At 33.8% G+C, this 22,078-nt stretch overlaps 2 protein-coding genes and 1 long non-coding RNA gene across 3 annotated transcripts; all 3 read left to right on the plus strand.

Moving 5' to 3' along the window:
- Positions 1–3,102: 3,102 nt before the first annotated feature.
- Positions 3,103–4,738, plus strand: LOC110875574. Its single transcript, XM_022123770.2, has 4 exons — positions 3,103–3,259; positions 4,052–4,353; positions 4,444–4,665; positions 4,712–4,738. The coding sequence occupies exons 1-4, from the start codon at positions 3,103–3,105 to the stop codon at positions 4,736–4,738; spliced, it is 708 nt and encodes a 235-aa protein (XP_021979462.2).
- A 22-nt stretch (positions 4,739–4,760) lies between these two features.
- On the plus strand, positions 4,761–5,541 carry LOC118481964. The gene is made up of 3 exons (XR_004866463.1): positions 4,761–4,856; positions 5,036–5,150; positions 5,257–5,541. It is a non-coding gene; the product is annotated as an uncharacterized LOC118481964 (long non-coding RNA).
- A 9,925-nt stretch (positions 5,542–15,466) lies between these two features.
- Positions 15,467–20,949, plus strand: LOC110877469 (VIN3-like protein 2). Its single transcript, XM_022125617.2, has 4 exons — positions 15,467–15,701; positions 17,174–17,816; positions 18,393–18,688; positions 19,944–20,949. Exons 1-4 carry the CDS (start codon positions 15,659–15,661, stop codon positions 20,810–20,812), a joined length of 1,851 nt encoding a protein of 616 aa, XP_021981309.1. The 5' UTR covers positions 15,467–15,658; the 3' UTR covers positions 20,813–20,949.
- The last annotated feature ends 1,129 nt before the right edge of the window (positions 20,950–22,078 follow it).

Genomic DNA, 22,078 nt, shown 5'->3' on the forward strand with positions numbered 1-22,078 from the left:
ATGGTCTAAGAGACAAGAATTTCTACCAAGTGGGCTAGTACCACGTTCTCCGTCACATCACGCTCGCACCTCTTAATTATGTGTGTATGTGTGTGTGTGTGTATAGGGCAAGGATCCGTTAGAAACTACCCGTCATTGCGAGAACCACAAGAAGCAATGTGAACACAACCAAAACTACTTAAAAAAGTTAAAAAACACAATTTTTTGTAATTTTTCGTTAAAAATTGCAACTTTTTATTGATAATATTTTTTTGTTAAAGTCGCAAATTAACTAAAAAAAACTTTTTTAGCATTTAGTTGTGAGGTTTAGCTTTACAGTTTAGTTTTTAACATTTAATTTTGGTAGGGTGGGTGGGGGTTTAGGTTTTTTGGGGGGTGGGGTAGGGGTTTAGGTTTTTTTAGGTTTTCGTGGGTGGGTGGGTTAGGTTTTTTTTTAATGGGGGGAGGCACTACAAGAAAAGTGACCATTAGATACTAAATTATTAGGGACTGATATATCAGTCTCCAATACGCAATATTTGAGACTGATTTATCAGTCACTGATAATATTAGGGACTGATTTTTATGCACCATATATTAGTTACTAGAAATCAGTCTCTAATATCTAAACACCTTATTTGAGACTGAATTTCAATCGCAAATATGTTTGCATGGTATAACGTTTTGGAAGGACGAATATTGACAACTAAATTTTAGTCTCAAATATGTTCCCTCTATAATGAAAAATGACACATCTATGTTGGAGACTAATATTCTGTCTCCAATATAGATGGAACATATTAGGGACTGAATACAAGTTATTAATATTTTTAAGATATCCATAATTAGGGACTGATATTTAGTTTTAAATACTTTTTCATATAGGAAATTATTGGTGACTAATTTTCAGTGTCCAAATATGTTAAGACTTTTCGAAAACTTATTAGGAACTGATTTTCAGTCTCCAAAGTTTTATACAGATATAAGAAACAATGACTGATAATTAGTCTCTAATAATCGATACAAATCATTATATTTTAAAGAAGAAATCATGGACTCAAAATTAGTCCTCATATTTATTGTAACATACTATATTGGGGACTAGTATTTAGTTTAAGAAAAGAAAATTTTTTTATAAACAAGCCCAACCCGAGCTTCGCTTATCAAGCTCCAGCGTAGTTAAGTTTGGGCTCGACTCGGCTTGTTTACACTCTAGTGAATTCGATCAACTGTTATAAAAGAACTAAAGACTAGAAATCAGTCTCTAAAGTACTTGTAAAAACCATATTGGACACTATCTTTTAGTGCACAAAGCTTATTTGTAGACATAAGATCATGGATAACTTAAACACTATTTAAAAAAAGCATATGCATTATACGTTTAACAAAATACATGATATTTCCAAAATTAGTCTAAATGAACATAAAATAAGTTCAAAGTTCAAGAAAATACATAATAAAACTATTAGCATCTAAATCAACCTATTGCAGCACATTAACAACCTTCACATGTCCAAGTAGCACAAGCCTCTAAAACACGTCATTGAGCCTAATCCAAACCAAAATCGGCTGTTGTACAACTTTGCCAAACTTTATTAAATACTACGTGTGATTCCTTCCTTGATAATTATACTTTTACCTGCAAACATAATATTTATAGTAAATGATTAGATAACGTAAAACAATTATACTATTACATATATATAAATAATCAAAACTCTTACAAAATTTATAGAATGAACATTATCAGTCATCATTGTCTGACTCATCATTTTCAATTTCATTATTGGGCTTATCAGCGTCTGACTCATCCAAATTTGTCTCTGAACCAAAATCTTCCATGCTATGATCAGAATCATCTATCTCATCAGTAATAAAACCATCTATAGTGCCATCAGAATGATGTTGAACATCAACAGTTTCAACAATTTCATCTTCAACGTCTTCACGATGAAGGTTGACATCTACTAACATATCTTCGTCATTCTGATTTTCTGGAATATCCCACAAGTGCCTATGGGTAATTCTTTCAATGATTTTCCATTGTGAATTTGGTTTAAGTATATCATTTATATAAAACACTTGTTTTGCCTGGTTTGCTAAAATGAAAGGATCATCCTTATAAGCATTTCGGGACGTGTCTATGCTTATAAAATGAGGTTCAAATATCACGTGCTTTCTTCGTCGATCAGTATCAAACCATGTGCATTTGAATAAAATAATATGATAACCTCTTATGAATGACAATTCGATGACTTCATCAAGGTATCCATAGTAATCGTCCTCGATATCATTATGAATGCCCGGTATCATTAGATATATCATATTAGGTATTATTAGCGTAGCTTTGTGGGGGCGGGAGGGGGCGACCGACCCCCCGAACTTTTCTTTCAGTAGTGGGGAGTAGGTAGTTTTCGTATAGAAATTTTTGGGTATATACGTTTTTGACCCCCCCGGTTTTATAGAAATTTCTGGATTTATTTCAGTTAATATTGGTCACACTTACAGCTAACTAAAGTGGACTACAGCTTTAGAATCATGTGTTTTGGATAATCATTATGCAAAGGAGATGTTAGTTTAGAAATTCCTTGTCTAGTTAGTGTTTATGGACTACAGAAAGCACTTAATCTTCATGACTAACATGACCAGGTTATTTTTTTTGTGTTCATTCAGCAGCCACATGTTGGTTTATACTGTTGTGTTCTTTCATTTGTAACTTAAATTTTTTTAGCAACTTACTTTTAGGTGGCTTGTTTTATTTATTTTTGGACAGTTTTTGCATTATATCATGAGTTCTAAATAAATGTAGAATAAAAATTAAACCGTGAAACCAAACCAGAACCAAACCGTTGGTAACGGTTTGGTTTGGTTCGGTTTTATATTTTAACGGTTCAGTTTTGGTTTTCGATATTAAAAAACCGTTACTAACGGTTTGGCTCACGGTTTAACCTAAAAACCGTCAAAACCGGACCGTGAACACCCCTACTATTTAGTACTACACATTTCATCTTTTTATTATGGTCTAATATTAGTTGATTTGTTTATGTTTTGGTTCAAAACAGGGGTTGTGTAATGTATATAGCTTTTGTTATGTTAATTGACTATTATTTTCCTTGTAGTACAATGTGGATGTTTATGTTAATAATGATGGTATTTACAAGAACGAGGGCTGAAGAAGATTCTAGAGTATCAACAAATCAGTTGGTGGTCGAGGGAAGTGCATCCACTAGAGTGCCGATCAAGAACCGTAGACGCAAGTCTAAAGACATTACAACTACTGGTAAATATCATAACGCTTGATTATTAAGCAATATTTCCGCTAAAGTTAGGAGATTGGATTTCAACGTGCAGGTCTTGAGTTCGATGCCAGTTCTGGACCACTTTTGATTTTTTTTTTCTTTTTAATTTAAATGCCAACTTAATTTGAAAATAAATGTAGGAATCCATTTCAAGACATGTTTGAATTAGAGAATTCAGTAAACAACGGTTTAAAGTGGGTTGGTTTTAACTTTTAACACTTTAGTTTCTAATTTTTTTCTCACAGATTAGAGAGGGTTGGTTTTGCTTATATGTTTAAGTGTAGCATGTAAGATAATCATGTGATGTAGGGGTGAGCAAAGTCCATTACCCGACCAGACCCGACGAATACCTGACCTGAATCGATACCGAAAACCCTTTATAATAATACCCAAAATAGCTCTTTAAATAATTAACCAGAGTTCTGGTTCTAATATCTTTCGGGTACGTCGGTCAACGGGTATAAGACCGACGCAGACCATATGTTCCATTTACTTGTTTTAGTTTATGCTTTTAGGCTGCTGTGCCAAATTAGAGTTCCAGAGCAGCTATGAAATCTTCAAATTACAACCCACAGCCCAGCCCGGTATTATATAATTACTTCAGTCTAGCAGATTTAAGTTAGATTTTTTTGGGTTTTTAATCCGAACCGACCCGAACCCGATTACGTGTGAATTATAAGCACCGAACATTGTAACTACCTTCTTCAGTTCGAGCCGGTGTAGGCAATTTATGAATAATGTTTTTAATGATTATGAATAATGTTTCTCTTTAGATTCACCTGCAGAACCACGTGTAGATCCACATGTAGAACAATCAACAGAACAACATGCCAATCCCCCAAAGAGGCGTGGTCCAAGTATAAATCATAGCGTTACCAAGTATTTACAGAATATGCTAGAGGGTTTCAAAATTCCTTTGACACTGGATAAGGCCACAAAAGCCTTCATTGGGACTTCAGTAACCGATTTTGCAACCGAGTTAGGAATAATTGTTCGCGATGTCTTCCCGATGAGATTTCACAAATGGGATTCGGTACCGGAAGATGTGAAAACTCTAATGTATGAGAAATTAGAAGTAAGTTGTATATATCTTGCTTTAAATCATTGAGAAGCTATTATGACCTTACGTTTTCATTTCTATGACTAATATATGTATTCAATGTAGGGAAAATTCGAGCTGCTGCACACAGATAACGTTTTAATGGAGTATGTAAATAGTCGACTACATATCCAATGGAAACGCAGCAGGGGTGTTTTGAGTCAGCATTGGAAGAACAATGGAGGAAAAACGAATCCAAGGTTGGCAAGATCTAATATGCATGGTGATTGTCGGAATCAAGACGATTGGAATCATCTATGCGACTATTCGGAGTCAGAAAAAACCAGGGTTAGTATACTGATTTTAATTACAAATCATAATTTATATTCACTAGTTATGTTCTTATTTTTTCGGGTTCTGACATGTATGTTGAATTTTAATTTTGTAGACATATAGTGATCAAATGGAACTCAACAGAAGAAAACAAGTAAATATAAGCAGGGGGCTCTCGGTCGATAGCCAATCATGCATTCAAAATTGTAAGTTTACACTTTTCTATTCGTAATTTAATAAGTTACTGTTATCTAGTAGTAGAATGTTATAGAAAATTTTACTTGTTTGAATAAGCAACTAGTAAGTTTATATATGTTATAAAAAGATTGATTTCACTTTTTTTAGAATATATTTATTGTTCATTACATAAGTTTTATAATGGCAGAGAAATCCCGAGACTCAGTTGCCACCTAGCCCATTAGAAGTTTACTACAAGCTGCACTATAATGCCAAGAAAAAAGAAAAAAGGATGGCTAAATGAAGATTCACATATTATATATGTAAGCATCTCCCTGTTAAAAGCTTTTGAATTAGAATTTTTCGTCAAATATTTATTTGGGTCTCAAAAAGTTTTAAATGTTATTCTTCTACCTTCTATTATGTTAGGATAATATTTGTAAACATAAAGAGGCGGCCATGCCTAGATTGAATACCGAAGGAACCATCGTTACTACTGCTATGGAACACGACGTGGAGAGAAAAGCCATCAAAAGTGTATGTGGTAGGGCTAAAACAATACAATCAGCATTGGGAAGTAGGTGTTGGTCCTGTGTTAAGGAAAAAAGATAACTGGATGAAATCGGCAGTCGAATCATCTCAACGAGATTCAACTGAGAACGAAGATTTGAGAAATGAGGTTACTGAACTCAAGGAGGAATTGAAACAGAGTAACGAAAAATACGAAAGAGTGACAGAGTTCTTGAGCCGAAAATATCCAGATTTCGAGAGCACAATATCTACAAATGATGCTGGTGAAGATGATGGTTCGAATGGACTACACAACGAAAGTGACAACACTATCTAGGCAGTTTGTTAAGACGCTTATTACTTTTTTCTCTAATACTCTTCTAAATTTCAGAATTGATGAACTGGTGTTATTTTGATTTTCATTGGCTATTGTTATGACATTAATGCTTGAGTTTATTGTGAGTTTAATAAAGCTAGAATTATTTTGACGAATAATATTAATGTTGTTTTAATGAGAATACTTTAATATAAAAAACTATAATTTCTATCGGGGACTACTTTTTAGTCCTAGAATATATTTGTTAGGAATTGCAAATGCATGTTAGGGACTCAACTAAAATTGTATTTGCAACTATTTTTCAGTATGTAAAAAACCATATTGAAAGTGATACATAGTATTAGAGACTAAAAGATAGTCACTAAAAAAAGATATTTGGGACTAACTTAAGCGACTAATTTTCAGACCCTAAATAAACATATTGGAGACTAAAAATATTTGTTATCTTAAACTGATTATCAGTCCCTAAAAGTACATATTAAGTACTAAAATAACATAGTATGTGAGACAAATTTTTAGTACCTAAAAGAAGCATATTAAGGACCGAAATCATGTGGTACTTGAGACTAATTTTTAGTCTCTAAAACATCTTATTGGATACTGATTTGACATGGAATCACAAACTTAACAAAACTTATTAGGGACAATACATACATGTTTATAGGACCGATTTTCAGTCCTTAAAGTAATACACCTGGGACTAAACTATCGTAGTATCCGAGACTAATTTTTTAGTCACCGAAGAAATGCATCGGGGACTGAAAATGACATGGTACCGGGAGGTAAGTTTAGGACTGAATTTTTATGTATTTGAGACCGACTATTAGTCCTGTTTGGTGTCGTACAATAGGGACTGATTCTTAGTTGTTAAAACCAGTATCTAGTACTAGGTATCCAGGACTGGCTGGGGACTGGCAAATCAGTCCCTACTAATCATTAGTGACTGATTCTTACGCATCAGATACTGATTTTTCAGTCCCCAAAAGTCTTTTTTTTTTTGTAGTGAGGGGTTGTGTAGGTTTTTGTGTTCACATTTGTTCTTGTGGTTATTGCAATATGGGAGGTTCTCGCATTAACCTTACCATATATATATATATATATATATATATATATATATATATATATATATATGTATAGGGGACCGCTAAAATGAAAACCACCTCCAGTTGTAAGAACCATGAGAACTTTTTGATCCGGGGCGAGTTGGACCAAATTTTTTTTCATAAACGTAGATGCGTGTATTATAAACACATTTGTAAAAAAAATTCAAAAAAAAAATGTCGTGTGTGTAGTTTTGAGCACCACAAGTTTGTGTTTACGGGTACCGTAAATTTTATAAAATTTACGGTACCGTAACCCGTAAACACAAACTTGTGGTGCTCAAAACTACACACACGACATTTTTTTTTTGAATTTTTCCTATAAATGTGTTTATAATACACGCATCTACGTTTATGAAAATGTTTTTTGGTCCAACTCGCCCCTTACGGTGTAGTTCTCATGGTTCTTACAGCTGGAGGTGATTTTCATTTTAGCGGTCCCCTATATATATATATATATATATAGGGAGCCGCTAAAATGAAAACCATCCCCAGTTGTAAGAACCGTGAGAACCACTCTCAACCAATTAGATTATGTCACCCTAAAGGGTAGTTTGATCATTTACCCCAAATGTCAAATCCCTACCTCTTTCCACATTATAATGTCAGATCTTTCTCTCTCCCTAGCTTTAAAATGTCAGATCTCTTTGTCTCTCTCCTCATTTTGAAAACCCATCCCTGATGAAGCAAAGAGGGAGAGGCGGCGACATTCACCTGCAACCACACCCCACACCCACAGCCCCTCTCTATCACATACCCCTGATATCTCCTACTTCTTCACTCACACACCTGTAAATCCCTCTATCTGACCCAATACGACAGTGACGAGAACAGAGGGAGAGGCGGCGTCGCTCTGCAGGCGACCACCGCCGTTAAACGAAGATGATGATGATGATGATGACGATTGATGGTGAGGATGACTGACGACACAAGCAACGTTATTTCCGGCAAGTCACGTTTTTCCAGTAAGACCTGTTTACCCTCTTCTCCTTCTTTAATTTTCTCTATATTTTTTTAAATCTATAAGGATCCACATATTTTACCGGCCAGCGTCGATGTTTCAGGTGGTGATGACTCATGACAGAGATGATGGTGGTGGATCAGAAAACGCCGACGACGGTAAAGAAGCGACGGCCGACGGCCGTTCACGACAACCGCGAAACAAAACTTTTGTTGTCTCTCTGGTTCTATTTGGTTCAAACCGTTTATGGTTCGGGTTTGAGTAGGAACAGTTTTGAGTTTCGGGTTTGATGTTGATGGTGTTAGTGCGGCGGTGTGTCGAAGGCGGTGGTGGCGGTGAATGATGGATGGAGGGGTGGGTGAGGAGGGGGTGTGAACCGGTGAATGATGCAGGTTGTTTTGAATGTTTTTTGGATCTGGAAAAAGGGAGTTGCACTTGTAACAGGGACAACTAATACTAGACCGATTGTTTTACAGGTGACCGATTGCAAGCGGTCCTGATGGTGCCCGGTGGTGCCGATGGTGCCCGATTGGGGGTTGAGTTGTGTTCTTGATTCTGATGATATTTTGGTATGTTGGTGGTTTGATTTGTGTTCTTGATTTCTGTTTTGATTTGTATTCTTGATTCTGTGGGTTTTGATCTGTTGGATTGGGCGGCGATGATGGAAAAAAACGTAGATTTTGATGACGATGGCACGACAAGGATGGTGGAGGGTAGGTTTTTGAACCTACAACCCCACTTTGCAGCCTTTTAATTATCGGAAAATCTGAGCCAAACCCCCTTTTTTTCGAGATACACATTGTTTTGATGTTGTTGGTTTTTTATATTTTTCCCCAGTTGATGATGATAACAATCTATCTAAGACACCTACCAAGTTGCGATTTCTGGGTGCGTTCGTTTTGCGTAAAAAAGTTTTTGTAAAAAAAAAAAGTTAAACCGTAAATTTTTTAACGTAAAACGTAAAGTTTTTTAACGTAAAATGTAAATTGGTTAACGTAAAACGTAAAAAGTTTAACGTAGAACGTAAAAAGTTTAACGTAGAACGTAAAAAGTTTAACGTAGAACGTAAAAAGTTTAACGTAGAACGTAAAAAGTTTAACATAAAACGTAAAAAGTTTAACGAAAAATGTAAAACGTAAAATGTAAAAAGTTTAACGTAAAACTTAAAACGTTAAAAGTTTAACATAAAACGTAAAACGTAAAAACGTAAAAAGTTTAAAGTTTAACGCAAAACGTAAAACGTAAAAAGTTTAACGTAAAACGTAAAAAGTTTAACGTAAAACGTAAAAAGTTTAACGTAAAACATAAGAAGTTTAAAAAATCTGAATTTTAAAAGCTTTTAATAAAAACATTTTGTTTAAAAAATAAAAACTAATATGATAATACAAAAAAGTAATAAAAAATAATAAATACAAAAAGACAAAAAGAGTAATTTTACTAAACTACCCTTTTGCATTAAAATATTAAAAACATAATAAGACAAAAATTATCTAATATTATATTTAATTACTTTTAATCTTGTCCATCTATCTTGTTGATCTAGTGGCTAGAAAGTGGTTCTCTCGGTTCTTAGAACTGGATGTGGTTTTCCTTTTAGCGTTCCACTATATATATATATATATATATATATATATATATATATATATATATATATAGGATTAGGTTCAAGAGTGAACACTAGTGTAGCTTGCGAACTGAGTGAACTAATCCTGGCCATACATGTGTGTAGATCAATGGCCAGGATTTTGATGTTGAAATACACTAGTGTATTTTACGATTTGATGATGAGATCATGGCCATACACGTGTGTAGATCAATGGTCAGGATTTGTTCACTCAGTTCGCAAATACACTAGTGTTCACTCTAGAACCCCACCCTATATATATATATATATATATATATATATATATATATATATATATGTATATACACACATACTAGGAGGATGCCCGCGCGATGCGGCTGGAGCGACATGTCGGATTGCGATACTCGTTTTTTATAGTTTTCTAATTCATATAAGATTTATTGTAGCATCATTGTGATTGTGATAAATATACATCAAAAGCGAAGTAATCAGGTAATCCATTTCATTGTGATGTGCATGGTTCGGTCAGTCCGGTTATTATCTTCAACCGAAGCCGAAACCAAAGTCATCGGGTAGTCTATTTTATTGGTTGTTTTGGTTTGGTTCATTTAATTTCAGATAATTTCAGTTGGGGAAACTTTTGCTTAAAAATATATTAAATTAAGGTATAAATACATGGATTGAAAGTATAAATATATGAAATGGAGATATAAAATATGAAATATATGAATTGGATATGAAATATGAATGTAGGGGTGTTCAAAAAACTTGCGGCCCGCTCGATAAAAGTTCGAAAAAAGCTCGGCTCGAAATTGGCTCGATTGTAAACAAGCCAGCTCGGCTCGGCTTAGTTTATAAACGAGCCGAGCTCGAGCTTGGACTGGCTCGTGAGCTGGCTCGGTAAGGTTTACATTCTTATTTTTTTGTCCCACATCACTTAGAAGACAAAAACTAAGGAAGTATCTCCCCTATAAAAGAAGGTAAAGACAATGTACACGGTGAGCTAACTATTTATACTTGCATATTTAGTCATTTGGTTAAATTAAATTGCAATTATGGCCCTTAGTCTATGAAGAGATTCATTTTTAGGGCTTTTTAAGTAGTAAATTTTGTGGTTCTTTATTAGTTCGAGCTATATCGAGCAAAGCCGAGCTAGCTCGAATTTTAATCGAGTCGAGCTCGAGCCTCAAACCTCCGCTCGATTTGAAATTCGAGCTTGAGACTAGCCAGATCGAATTGAGTTCGAGTCGAGCTCGAGCTGGGTCGAGCTCTGTTCGTTTACAACCCTATATGAATGATTCGGTTCGATTCAGCTAATTTTGGTTACACGAGAGTACAAAAATTGATAACCAGCTTTTGGTTAATTCGGTTTTTAGTTTTCAGTTAATTCAGTTTTAGGTTGATTTCGGTTCAGTTTCGTATGTTTTCGGTTTGATTTAGGTTAACGATTTAGTTATTGCTCACCGAAAACCGGTTTTGGTTAATAACCGATAGGCGCGCACATTGCGAAGGGTAACACAGACATTGTTACGGTGTGCATTGTTCAGTTGGTTAATTAGATTATTATTTTCAACCGAAATCAAGGTCATCGATTAGTCTATTTTATTAGCCAATCTGTTTTCGGTTAACCAGTTTTGTTTATTCAGTTAGATTGATGGTTTTTGTTTAATTCATTCAATTTCGGCTAATAGCCAAAACCAAACTTAGGCTAAAACTTTTGATTAGAAATACATGAAATTTGAGTATAAATACATGAAATGAATGTATAAGTAAATGAAATAGAGGTATAAATACATAAAATGTGGGTATAAATATGAAACTCATGAACTGAAGGTATAAAGCTAGAAATATATGAAAATATGAATGGTTCGGTTCAGTTAATTTTGGTTAAATGAGGGTGAAAAAAATCGATAGCGATTTTGGTTAATTTAGGTTTCGCTTAATCAGTTTTCAGTTAATTCAGTTATTGGTTGATTTCAGTTCGGTTTAGGTTAACAATTCAGTTATATTATTCACCCTTAGACACCGTTAATCACGTAACATGTCGTTTTTTAATTAAAAAACTATAACAATACTATACTCAAAATAAAGAGAATAAAATACTAATTTATATGGTGTAATTTGAAAAACAAAATATTAATGTACCAAAAAGTTATGACCGTTTAAAAATCAAGGGGGTTAGTTTTAATAAGGGGATAAAGTGTAACTACTAACTAATTATCTAATTAAAGATAATGGATTAAAGTGTAATATATATGAGATGATTAAATTGGTGGTATTTAATTACTTGATATTTTATAGCTATTAAACATTCATGGATAATGACTAAGTACATTTGGATTTAATGACTTGTACATTAAGGTATTATCTACTTGTACATTTCAATCCACACGTCAATACTGATCAAGACAACTATCGAAACGTCGAAAAATGAGTAGGTTGTCACGGTACTTTTGGAATTTTTTTAAAACATTATAGTTTATAAGATATGACAAAAATATGCAAAGGAATTCTAAGTTTGTTGTGGAGGGGAAAATGTAACTAATTACTTATCATTATGTTAAAACTCAGGGATTTAAGTGTAATAAGATGAGTGACTAAAATATAATTATTGTTTAAAAGACCAATTTACCCTCATTTTAGGGGTGAATTTATAAATTAAGAGAAGAAAAGTTCTTATTTTTGTGTATCTTAAAATGCCTCTCACTCATACATTATAATATAACTGGTAGGATGCCCACGTGATGCGGCGGGAACGACACATCGCATTGCGATACTCTTTTTTGTTAGTTTTCTTATTCATATGATATTTATTGTAACATCATTGTGATAGATTTACATCAAAAGCGAAGTATTCGGGTAATCCATTTCATTTTATTGTGCATGGTTCAGTCAGTTCAGTGATTATCACTTCGGTTTATTCGGTTAGATTGACGGTTTTTGGTTAGGTTCATTTAATTTAAGTTAATAGCAAACAAAACTTGGGCTAAAACTTTTACTTCGAAATATATGAATTTGAGTTATAAATACATGCAATGAAAGTATAAATGTATGAAATTGATATATATAATATGTAATATATGAACCAGAGGTATAAAAGCTAGAAATATATGAAAATATGAATGATTCTGTTCGTTCTAGCTAATTTTAGTTAAATAAGAGTACTAAAAAAATGATAACCGGTTTTTGGTTAATTCGGTTTTCAGTTAATTCAGTTTTTGGTTGATTTCAGTTCAGTTTCGTCTGTTTTTTGTTTGGTTTAGGTTAACGATTTAGTTACTGCTCACTGATAATCGGTTTTGGTTAATAACCAGTAATAGTGCGCGTTGTTGTGGGAAACACAGACATTGCCACGGTGTATATTGTTCGGTTGGTTAGATTATTATCCTCAACCGAACTCGAGGTCATCGATTAGTCTATTTTATTAAACAATTTGTTTTCAGTTTATCGATTTGGTTTATTCATTTAGATTGATGGTTTTTGGTTTAATTCATTTAATTTCGGTTAATGGCCAAAATCAAACTTGGACTAAAACTTTTGATTTAGAAATACATGAAATTTAGGTATAAATTTCACAAAATGGATGTATAGGTACATGAATAGAGTTATAAATACATAAAATGGGCTTATAAATATGAAATACACGAACTGAAGGTATAAAAGCTAGAGATATATAAAAATGTGAAGGGTTTCATTCAGTTAATTTTTGTTAAATGAGGGTACAAAAAAAAACAATAACCGTTTTTAGTTAATTCGGGTTTCGGTAAATCAATTTTTGGTTGATTTCGGTTAACATTTAGTTATTACTCACCCTTAGACATTGTTGATCACATAACGTATCATTTTTTTTTAATAAAAAAACTATAGTAATACTACACTAAAAAATTAAAGAGAATAAAATGCTTGTTTATATGGTGTAGTTTAAAAAAAATATTAACGTACCAAAAGTTATGACCGTTTAAAATCAGGGGGGGGGGGAGTTAGTTTTTTTATAAGGGGGTAAAGTATAACTACTAACGAATTATCTATAATTTTGTTAAAGATGAGGGATTAAAATGTAATCTAGATGAGAGGATTAAATTGACGGTATTTAACCACTAGACATTCTGTAGCTATTAAACATCCTAGGACTATGACTAATTACATTGGACTTTATCACTTGTACACTAAAGCATCATCTACTTGTACCTTTTAATACACACGTCAATATTGACCAAGACAACTATCGAAACGTCGACAAAAATGAGTAGGTCGTCAAGGTACTTTTGGATTTTTTTAAAACATTATAGTTTATAAGATATGACAAAAATGCGTAAAGAATTATAAGTTTGTTGTGGAGGGGGAAAAGTATAACTAATTACATATAATTATGTTAAAACTCAGAGATTTAAGTGTAATAACATGGGGGACTAAAATATAAGTATTGTTTAAAAGACCAATTTACTCTCATTTTAGTGGTGTATTTATAAATTAAGAGGGAAAAAATTCTTATTTTTTGGGTATCTTAAAATGCCCATACCTCATGTATTATAATATAGTATACAACAACAACAACAGTACCTGGTAAGTCACACAAATAGCAAAGCTATTGGTGGGGTCTGGGGAGGGTGTGATGTAGACAAACCTTACCTCTATCTATATGGATAAAGAGGCTGCTTCTAAAAAGACCCCCGGCTCAGAACCAAACATTAAGCAACTATGCGAACTACAGATATAGCAATAGGAATCCACCAATCACAGAATAAGTGGTAACCGACTAAGATAGTAGAATAAACACAGCTATAGCTCCTAAAGCAATACACACACACACACAAGATGATAAACACATGTAAAGTCCACATGAAAAGTAGGAAATATTAACCCATAACCCAAAAATCTCAGACACCTCATGACTCTCTCCTAAAAATCTTTAACCTTAATCCTACGTGTCCATGAATTCTTATCCTGGACCATGTCCTCAGAAAGGTGCAAATCTTGCCTAATCCGCTCCTCCCAAGTCAGTTTGGGCCTTCCTCTACTTCTCATACCCTCCACACAAAGGGCGTCCACTACTCTAACCGGTGCCGTCACCGGCCTCCTCTTCACGTGCCCAAACCATATGAATCTCCCCTCCTTATTCCTTAATCTTACTCTATATACTAGTCACCCCTAGTCTTTCCCAAAAAACCTCATTTCTCATACGCTCTAGCCTTGTGTGCCCACATATCCACCGTAACATCCTCATTTCTGTCACCTCCATCTTACGTCTCTGCATTTTTTATAGCCCAAGAATCTATTCCATAACTTTATAGTATAGATAACATCCTCATTCCATTATATTATAATATAAGGATTAGGATCAAATATAAAGGCTCCTAATTGTAAAAAGGGTACAAAGGCTCCTAAAAAAACCCACTACAAAAAAAAAAAAAAAAAAAACTTAAACATCCACCACCACCCAAAAACCTAAACCCCCACCCCCCCCCCCACATCACTTTTTTTTGCCGATGGGGTGGGGGTTTAGGTTTTTGGGTGGTGGTGGGGTGGGGGTGGGTGTTTAGTTTTTTTATATTTTTTTAGGTTTTTTGGGTTGGGGGTTAGGTTTTTTGGGGTTTTTTTGGTGAGGTATAGTTGTTTTTTCCCCGAGGGCGGGGTTAGGTTTTTGGGTGGTGGTGGGGGGGGGGGTTTAGGTTTTTGGGTGGTGGTAGGGTGGGGTGGGTGTTTAGGTTTTGGGTGGTGATTTAGTTGGTTTTAAGTTATTGGACACTTGTCACTTTATAAATCCTTCTTACACTTCTTACAATTAGGAGTCTTTGTAGAATAACTTGACCCTCTATGGGGTGTGGGGGTCATGGATTGGAACATTATTTCCACATATGACAATTAATTAATTGGTACACCATCCCCTCCTTGATTAATGGTGGTTCTCATGGATTATTCCACGATTACCACGACCATCCCATTTGATAATTTTAAGACAAAAATAAATTAAAAAATTAAAGAAGATAGTGGTTTGGGTCATAATCACACCCTTAAGGTAGTGATTTTGAATGGTGGATTAAAGATAAATGACATGATGCCTATGTGGAAGGTCATGAGGGTCATGACCACATTCTATAGCCCAATATAGATAACTTTATATATTTGTTAGCTTGCATCGGGTACTAAATAACAGACCAGGACCCATTTCATGGATTCCTTCCTACTTGCAGCACAACTTCCATTACCCCATCTCTTTCTTCACACTCCTCCTTCATAATCTCTTTTCCACTCACCTTTGTTTGTCTAATTACTCAATTGATGATGAACCAAAGTTCACATAACTGCAAGACTTATTTACTAATGTGTTGCTGTTCTTGATGAACATCACTTCTCCCATCATGGATTCTCTCTCTTTCCAAGGTAACCAATCAATCAATCTGTTTTTAGTACTTGATTTGATGTTTTTGTTCATTCGATTCTTTAACTTATTCTTCTGGGTTGTTATTTTTCTTGAATATGTTGTATGTTATGATGATAAAGATTTGATTTTTTTATTATTATCTAAACTTAAAACAGATTGGTGTTTTGTTCAAGATTTTGTGCAGAAATTTCACCTGTTTAATCGGATCTGTCTTTGATGTAGTTATTATGCTTGTTTGTTTTGTATGCCTCGTGATTCACATCACCTACCAGCTAATAATTCACAGATATAATATATACACACACGCATATGTATATATTTGTATGTGTATATATGACAAACACACTATACAAGCCATACGGGCCGTATAATGTCATATGAGTCATATCTCACAGGTGAAAAAATAGTCATATGGGTCGAATAAGGCTCGAATGTGATGGTGTTCGCTACATCATCGAGGCCGTGTATGATGTGTTTGACTGACATAAATGACTGATACGACCATTAACAAAATCATATGGATCGTATGACTATTTTCGCCATGTCATACAACCAGTATTAGTATGTTGTCACCTAGTGATGTCAGTATAGCATCAATGATGTATATATAGCAGGGCATATATATATATATATATATATATATATATATATATATATATATATATATATATATATATATATATATATGTATGTATGTTTAGTGTATGGCTGTAATGCAGTTGGGTTGATAAATTATAAAAAAATATACAACTTGTGTTGTTGATCTTGGTTTATTAGTTTATCCGTTTTGGCCAATTGGGTTGATGTGAATATGACTGACCTTTATTAAATTATTATTATTATAATCAGATTTAGTATAAATGTATAATCAACTTGTTATCTGATTTTGATTATTTAAATTGCAATGATTGAGTTTTTAAACTACATCCAAACACTCCCTATGTTAGTTGAAGTTTGTTTGGTTTCAGAGATGTTTGGGCTCATAAGCTTATTGACTTCTTATTTGTCTTTTATATAAGAGTTAATTACTGTTTTCGTCCCTGTGGTTTGTCAAAAATCACTATTTCAGTCCATTAGTTTAAAAATTGCGATTTCAGTCCCTGTGGTTTCACTTTCGTAACCATTTCAATCCATTTATTCTGTTAGTACAGGGACTGAAGTGGTTACGAGGTAGACTGAAATGGTTACGAAAGTGAAACCAAAGGGACTGACATCGCAATTTTTAAACTAATGGACTGAAATAGTGATTTTTGACAAACCACATGGACGAAAACAGTAATTAACTCTTTATATAAATTAAAAACTTTTATTATGGTAGTTTACAACAACCTTTCTTTATATTATCCTTTTTCAATAGATAAATATATAAACTTGTGCAATGAATACATATAAAAAAGATTCATTTTTGTTCAACAGTATAACGTTCTTGAAGTAAACTCCATATGTATAACATGTTCTTATTTGTGTTAAGGTTTTGTACTTGATCCCTCAAAGTGTAGCAAATTGAGTATGGAAGAAAAGAGAGAACTCGTATACGAAGTATCCGCATGTTCTCACGGTTCACCCGAGCTCCTACAATCGTGGAGCCGTCAAGAAATTCTTCAAATCCTCTGTGCCGAAATGGGAAAAGAAAGAAAGTATACCGGATTAACAAAACTGAAAATCATCGAACAACTTCTAAAAATAGTTTCCAAAAAAAGATCACAAGATGATATTATCACAAATGTTGAATCATCAGGAAGTGATCATCAAAGCTCTGTCAAAAGACACAGGAAATCTGATCATCCTAACCGTCTAAACGTTGCATCGGATCAAAACTACATCGATTTAGTTGATAGTGACGTTGAGTTTTGCAAGAACTCGGCTTGTAAAGCTAAGTTAGTTCAAGATGGGGCGTTTTGTAAACGGTGTTCTTGTTGTATTTGCCATCAATATGATGACAATAAGGATCCGAGTTTATGGTTGACTTGCAGTTCGGATTTTTGTGGGATGTCGTGTCATCTTGAATGTGCGATAAAACATGAAAAATCTGGAACTCCGAAAGATGGGAAGAATAGAGGACTTGATGGGAGCTTCTATTGTGTATCATGTGGTGAAGTGAATGATATACTTGAGTAAGTCTCTTTTTATAGCTTTTTTTTCTAGATCGGTAGGTTTAGAACGGGTTTGAGTTGAAGCGGTCTGCGTTGGTTTGATTGACCCGCAAACAATTTTTTTGTCATTTTTTTAATAAATGATTAATTATGATTACTAAAACAACGATTTTGGAGGTTTAATTCATTAAGTGTTGAGTTCAGGTGATTTTCAACCTCTTGATCCTTACCCTTTTAGCTAAATTTTATGAGTTGACTAAATTAAGATTATTGACAACCCAAATTGACCCAATCATTAGTAAATGAGTAGCAACATTGATGACATTAATTTGTACTTATTTTTAGTTATCAAGAACTATTTAATACATTAGATTTGGTGTCGGGTCATGCGGTTGGGCTAACCGGGCCATGTGGGACCACAAAGTTTTACTTTGGGCTAAGCCCATACCCGAGCCTAAGCCCAATACCAGTATTTCTTCTTCTCTCCTTGTGGGTCGCTATGAGAGTTTAGTTTATGGCCCGATTGTGATTTGGGTATTTTTTGTTAGTTTTTGTTTCATGTATGCTAAGTACTTTTTAGTGGACTTAAAAGTACAGATGTTGGAGAAAACAAATGACAATAGCAAGGGACACAAGGCGGGTTGATATCTTATGTTATCGCGTATCTTTAAGCCAAAAGTTGTTGGCCGGGACCGTACAATACCAAAAGCTTCATGGAATTGTAAATGAAGCAATGGAGAAACTCGAAGCGGATGTGGGCCCGTTGACTGGCTTGCCAGTCAAACGGGCCAGAGGTATAGTCAACAGGCTCTCTTCAGGACAAGAGGTTCAAAAACTATGTGCTTTTGCGGTTGAATCTGTCGATTCAGTTCTATCTGACCCAAAGTTTAGTGGTATAGTTTTCTCTTTAAGTCTTCTTTTTTTAGATATTTTTGTTCATTTGATCTTATGATTTTACCTCCAGTTCACAAGAAACAGAGTTTGACTTTTGAGGTCAAACCAACTTTTTCATCTTCAAAACTGATATGGAACTAGTTTGTTTAATCTTAGAGTTCCAAACTATTACATTTATGCTCATTAAAACAAAGTTTGACTTTTTAGTCAAACCGGAAAACTTCATCCCCAAAACCGATAGGGATTTTATTCAAATTTGACTCTTATGTAGCGTATTTCTTGTTATTCTCGTATCTTCACTTCTAAAGGGACCATATTTCAGCTTTATCGATTTCAGTTATGATTTTAGAAATTTGTTAATTTGACCTTGATTGATTGTTCATTTGACCTTAATGTTAAAATATTTTACACTTTAGTTAGAGCTAGAGCTAGAGCTGACAATTTCAACCCATTTACTTCTGGATGTGGTGACTAGGGTACTTTGTTTTTAACCTATAACATGTCACACGGTGAGATTAAAAAAAAAGTTATTTAAAAGAAAATGGTCGAATGGGATGAACGTATCATAACGTGCATTTTTCATTTTATTTTATTTTAGGCAAATTGGATTTAAATAATCCAAACTCACTGTTATTGGCCAATAATAATCCAACTCATTTAATCACCAATAATAATCCGAACTATTCACTTTTGTTTGTAAAATACTCCCAGTTAAAAAAACACTAACTAGGTTAAAAATTTGCTGATGTGGCTTGCCACGTCACCTGCCATGTCATCAAAAAATGCCACATCATCTGCCACGTCATCAAAAATGCCACGTAGACTGCCACATCAGCTGCCATGTCATAAAAAATGCCACATCAACTGCCACGTCATATGACACATCAGCTAAAAGGGCCACATCAGACAGTAAATTTTTAACCTAGTTAGTGTTTTTTTAACTGGGAGTATTTTACAAACAAAAGTGAATAGTTCGGATTATTATTGGTGATTAAATGAGTTGGGGTTATTATTGGCCAATAACAGTGAGTTGGGATTATTTAAATCCAATTTGCCTTTATTTTATTATTATTATTTTATTTTTTTTGGCAAAAAAACAGCATAAAGCATTTTTATAAAAAGAATCATATGATTATTGAAACTTATATATTTTTTACTTATATTAGACAAACTAACTATTATTTAGAAGTTACCTTTTATTTTTTAACAAAAAGTCTTTATAAGTTCCAACCTTGCTGATCTGAAACTATGCAGGTCCCAGCATCTTGACCCGAATCATCAAATTCGAAAACGTCTCTCCCACATCAATTTCGGTGATTCTGGATTCCCAAGATCAACCTTTTACTGATAACATAAGGACACATAGATACATAATGTGGCATCGCAAAGCCGAAGATACAGATTACCCTACAAAACCTACGTGTTCATTGTTTGCAGAAACCGGTACCAAGTTCTTACTCTCGGCTCTAACTCCATCAACACATTACATTCTAAAGGTCGTTCACTTTGAGAGCACTAGTGAACTCGAAAGCAAAGAAATCACGTTTCACACAAGCACCGATAACGAGAAAAGCACGCCAACCGATTCTAGTACCCTTTCAAACCCATCTTCAGTTGATGATGAACACAACAATATTGTTAACAAGCAGAAGGACAAAGAGCAGGCTGCAAAAACTTCAAAAGATGATGAAAACAATGATAAAGATTTTAACCCTTTTACCCCCTCTACTTTTGCTAAATTACCCATGACCCCCTGCAAGTCGGAAAGCGTAAAAGATTCAATCTTGGCAAGAAAAACTCGAACAAAAGCTTCAAAACCGAATCTTGATAACGGGTCTGAAGATGAACAAGATGGATCGGATGGTCAGGATTTCGGGTACTATGTGAAAGTGATCCGAGGGTTAGAATGCGAAGGACATATAGATACCGGTTTTCGGAAGAAGTTTCTCACTTGGTACAGTTTGAGGGCAAGTCAACAAGAGGTTAGAATAGTCAAAGTATTTGTAGATACTTTAGTGGAGGATCCAGCTTCACTTGCAGGGCAGCTTGTGGATACTTTCTCTCAAGTGATCACAAGCAATACATGTTCTTCAACAGGACTTTGCCTCAAGCTTTTCCATTGAATTGAAATTTGAAATGAAACAAGGTTTGAAGAGTCTAATTTGGATTATTTAATAAGTTATATTATTATTTATGTTCTTAATTTAGAATGTAATTATTCAACATTGATAATAGTATTGTTGGCCAATCTTTATTGATATTGATTGATGAACAAAAACTACTACAATTATAAGCCAAAATTAAAAAGGTGTTTTGTGTGAAAGCCGTTTACGCTACTAACCAATAAGATCAGGTAAAATACAGTTTATACTACAGTCTACAGGCAATTTTCTTGTAAACATCAAATTAATTTCTTAGTTTCTTTTATCAATATAAATGTGTCAAATATTTTGTTTTTATAAACACATACTTGCATATATATAAATTTATCTTATATTTTGTTTTTATAAACACATACTTACATATACATAAAAAAATATTTTTAGTTTGAGTAGTTTTAAAAAGTCCGTTATAATTATATATAATTATTAAAGATTGTGAGTTGGCTACAAAGTCCATTTTTCCTACAAAGTGTAAAAAATCATAAATGTTAACCATAAAACACACTCAAAACCGACAAATAACAAAGTGAAGATTACTAAAACGCCATATTTGTGGGTTTTGTTTTATGTTTTGAATGATAAGGCTTTGATTATCGAATGAATAATTAGTGTGTTTTATGTTGTGTTTTATATTCATCGTTGAACGATGGTGTGTTTGAAGTTTTTATGGACTGTTAGGGTTTTGCTATTGTGTTTTAGTGATCTTCACTCTGTTATTTGTGGGTTTTGAATGTGTTTTATGGCCGAAATTATGGTGTTTTATGACTTTGTATACTTTGTAGGAAAAATGGACTTTGTAGTCGAACGTCACCCATTATTAAAATATTCCGAGTATTACAATAACTTTATTTTAAAAGAAGGGTTAAATGTGATTTTAGTCCCTGTGGTTCGGACGATTTTGTTAGTTTAGTGCAAAGGTTTCATTTTTACCTGTGTCCAAAAAGGTTTCACCGTTGCCATTTTAGTCCACTGGGTTAACTTCATCCATTTTTTCTGTTAACGAGAAGGGTAATTCGGTCATTTTATAAAATGGATGAAGTTAACCCAGTGGACTAAAATGGTGAAACCTTTTTGGACCCACATGCAAAAAATGAAACCTTTGCACTAAACTGGTAAAATAGCCCAAACCACATGGACTAAAATGGCATTTAACTCTTAAAAGAATTTGTGTTTTATTTATACTTTATATAAAAAGTAATTTATCTTTTCATTATTATTTACTTTGTA

Source organism: Helianthus annuus, chromosome 9 (assembly GCF_002127325.2).
Source record: "Helianthus annuus cultivar XRQ/B chromosome 9, HanXRQr2.0-SUNRISE, whole genome shotgun sequence".
Lineage (NCBI taxonomy): Eukaryota > Viridiplantae > Streptophyta > Magnoliopsida > Asterales > Asteraceae > Helianthus > Helianthus annuus.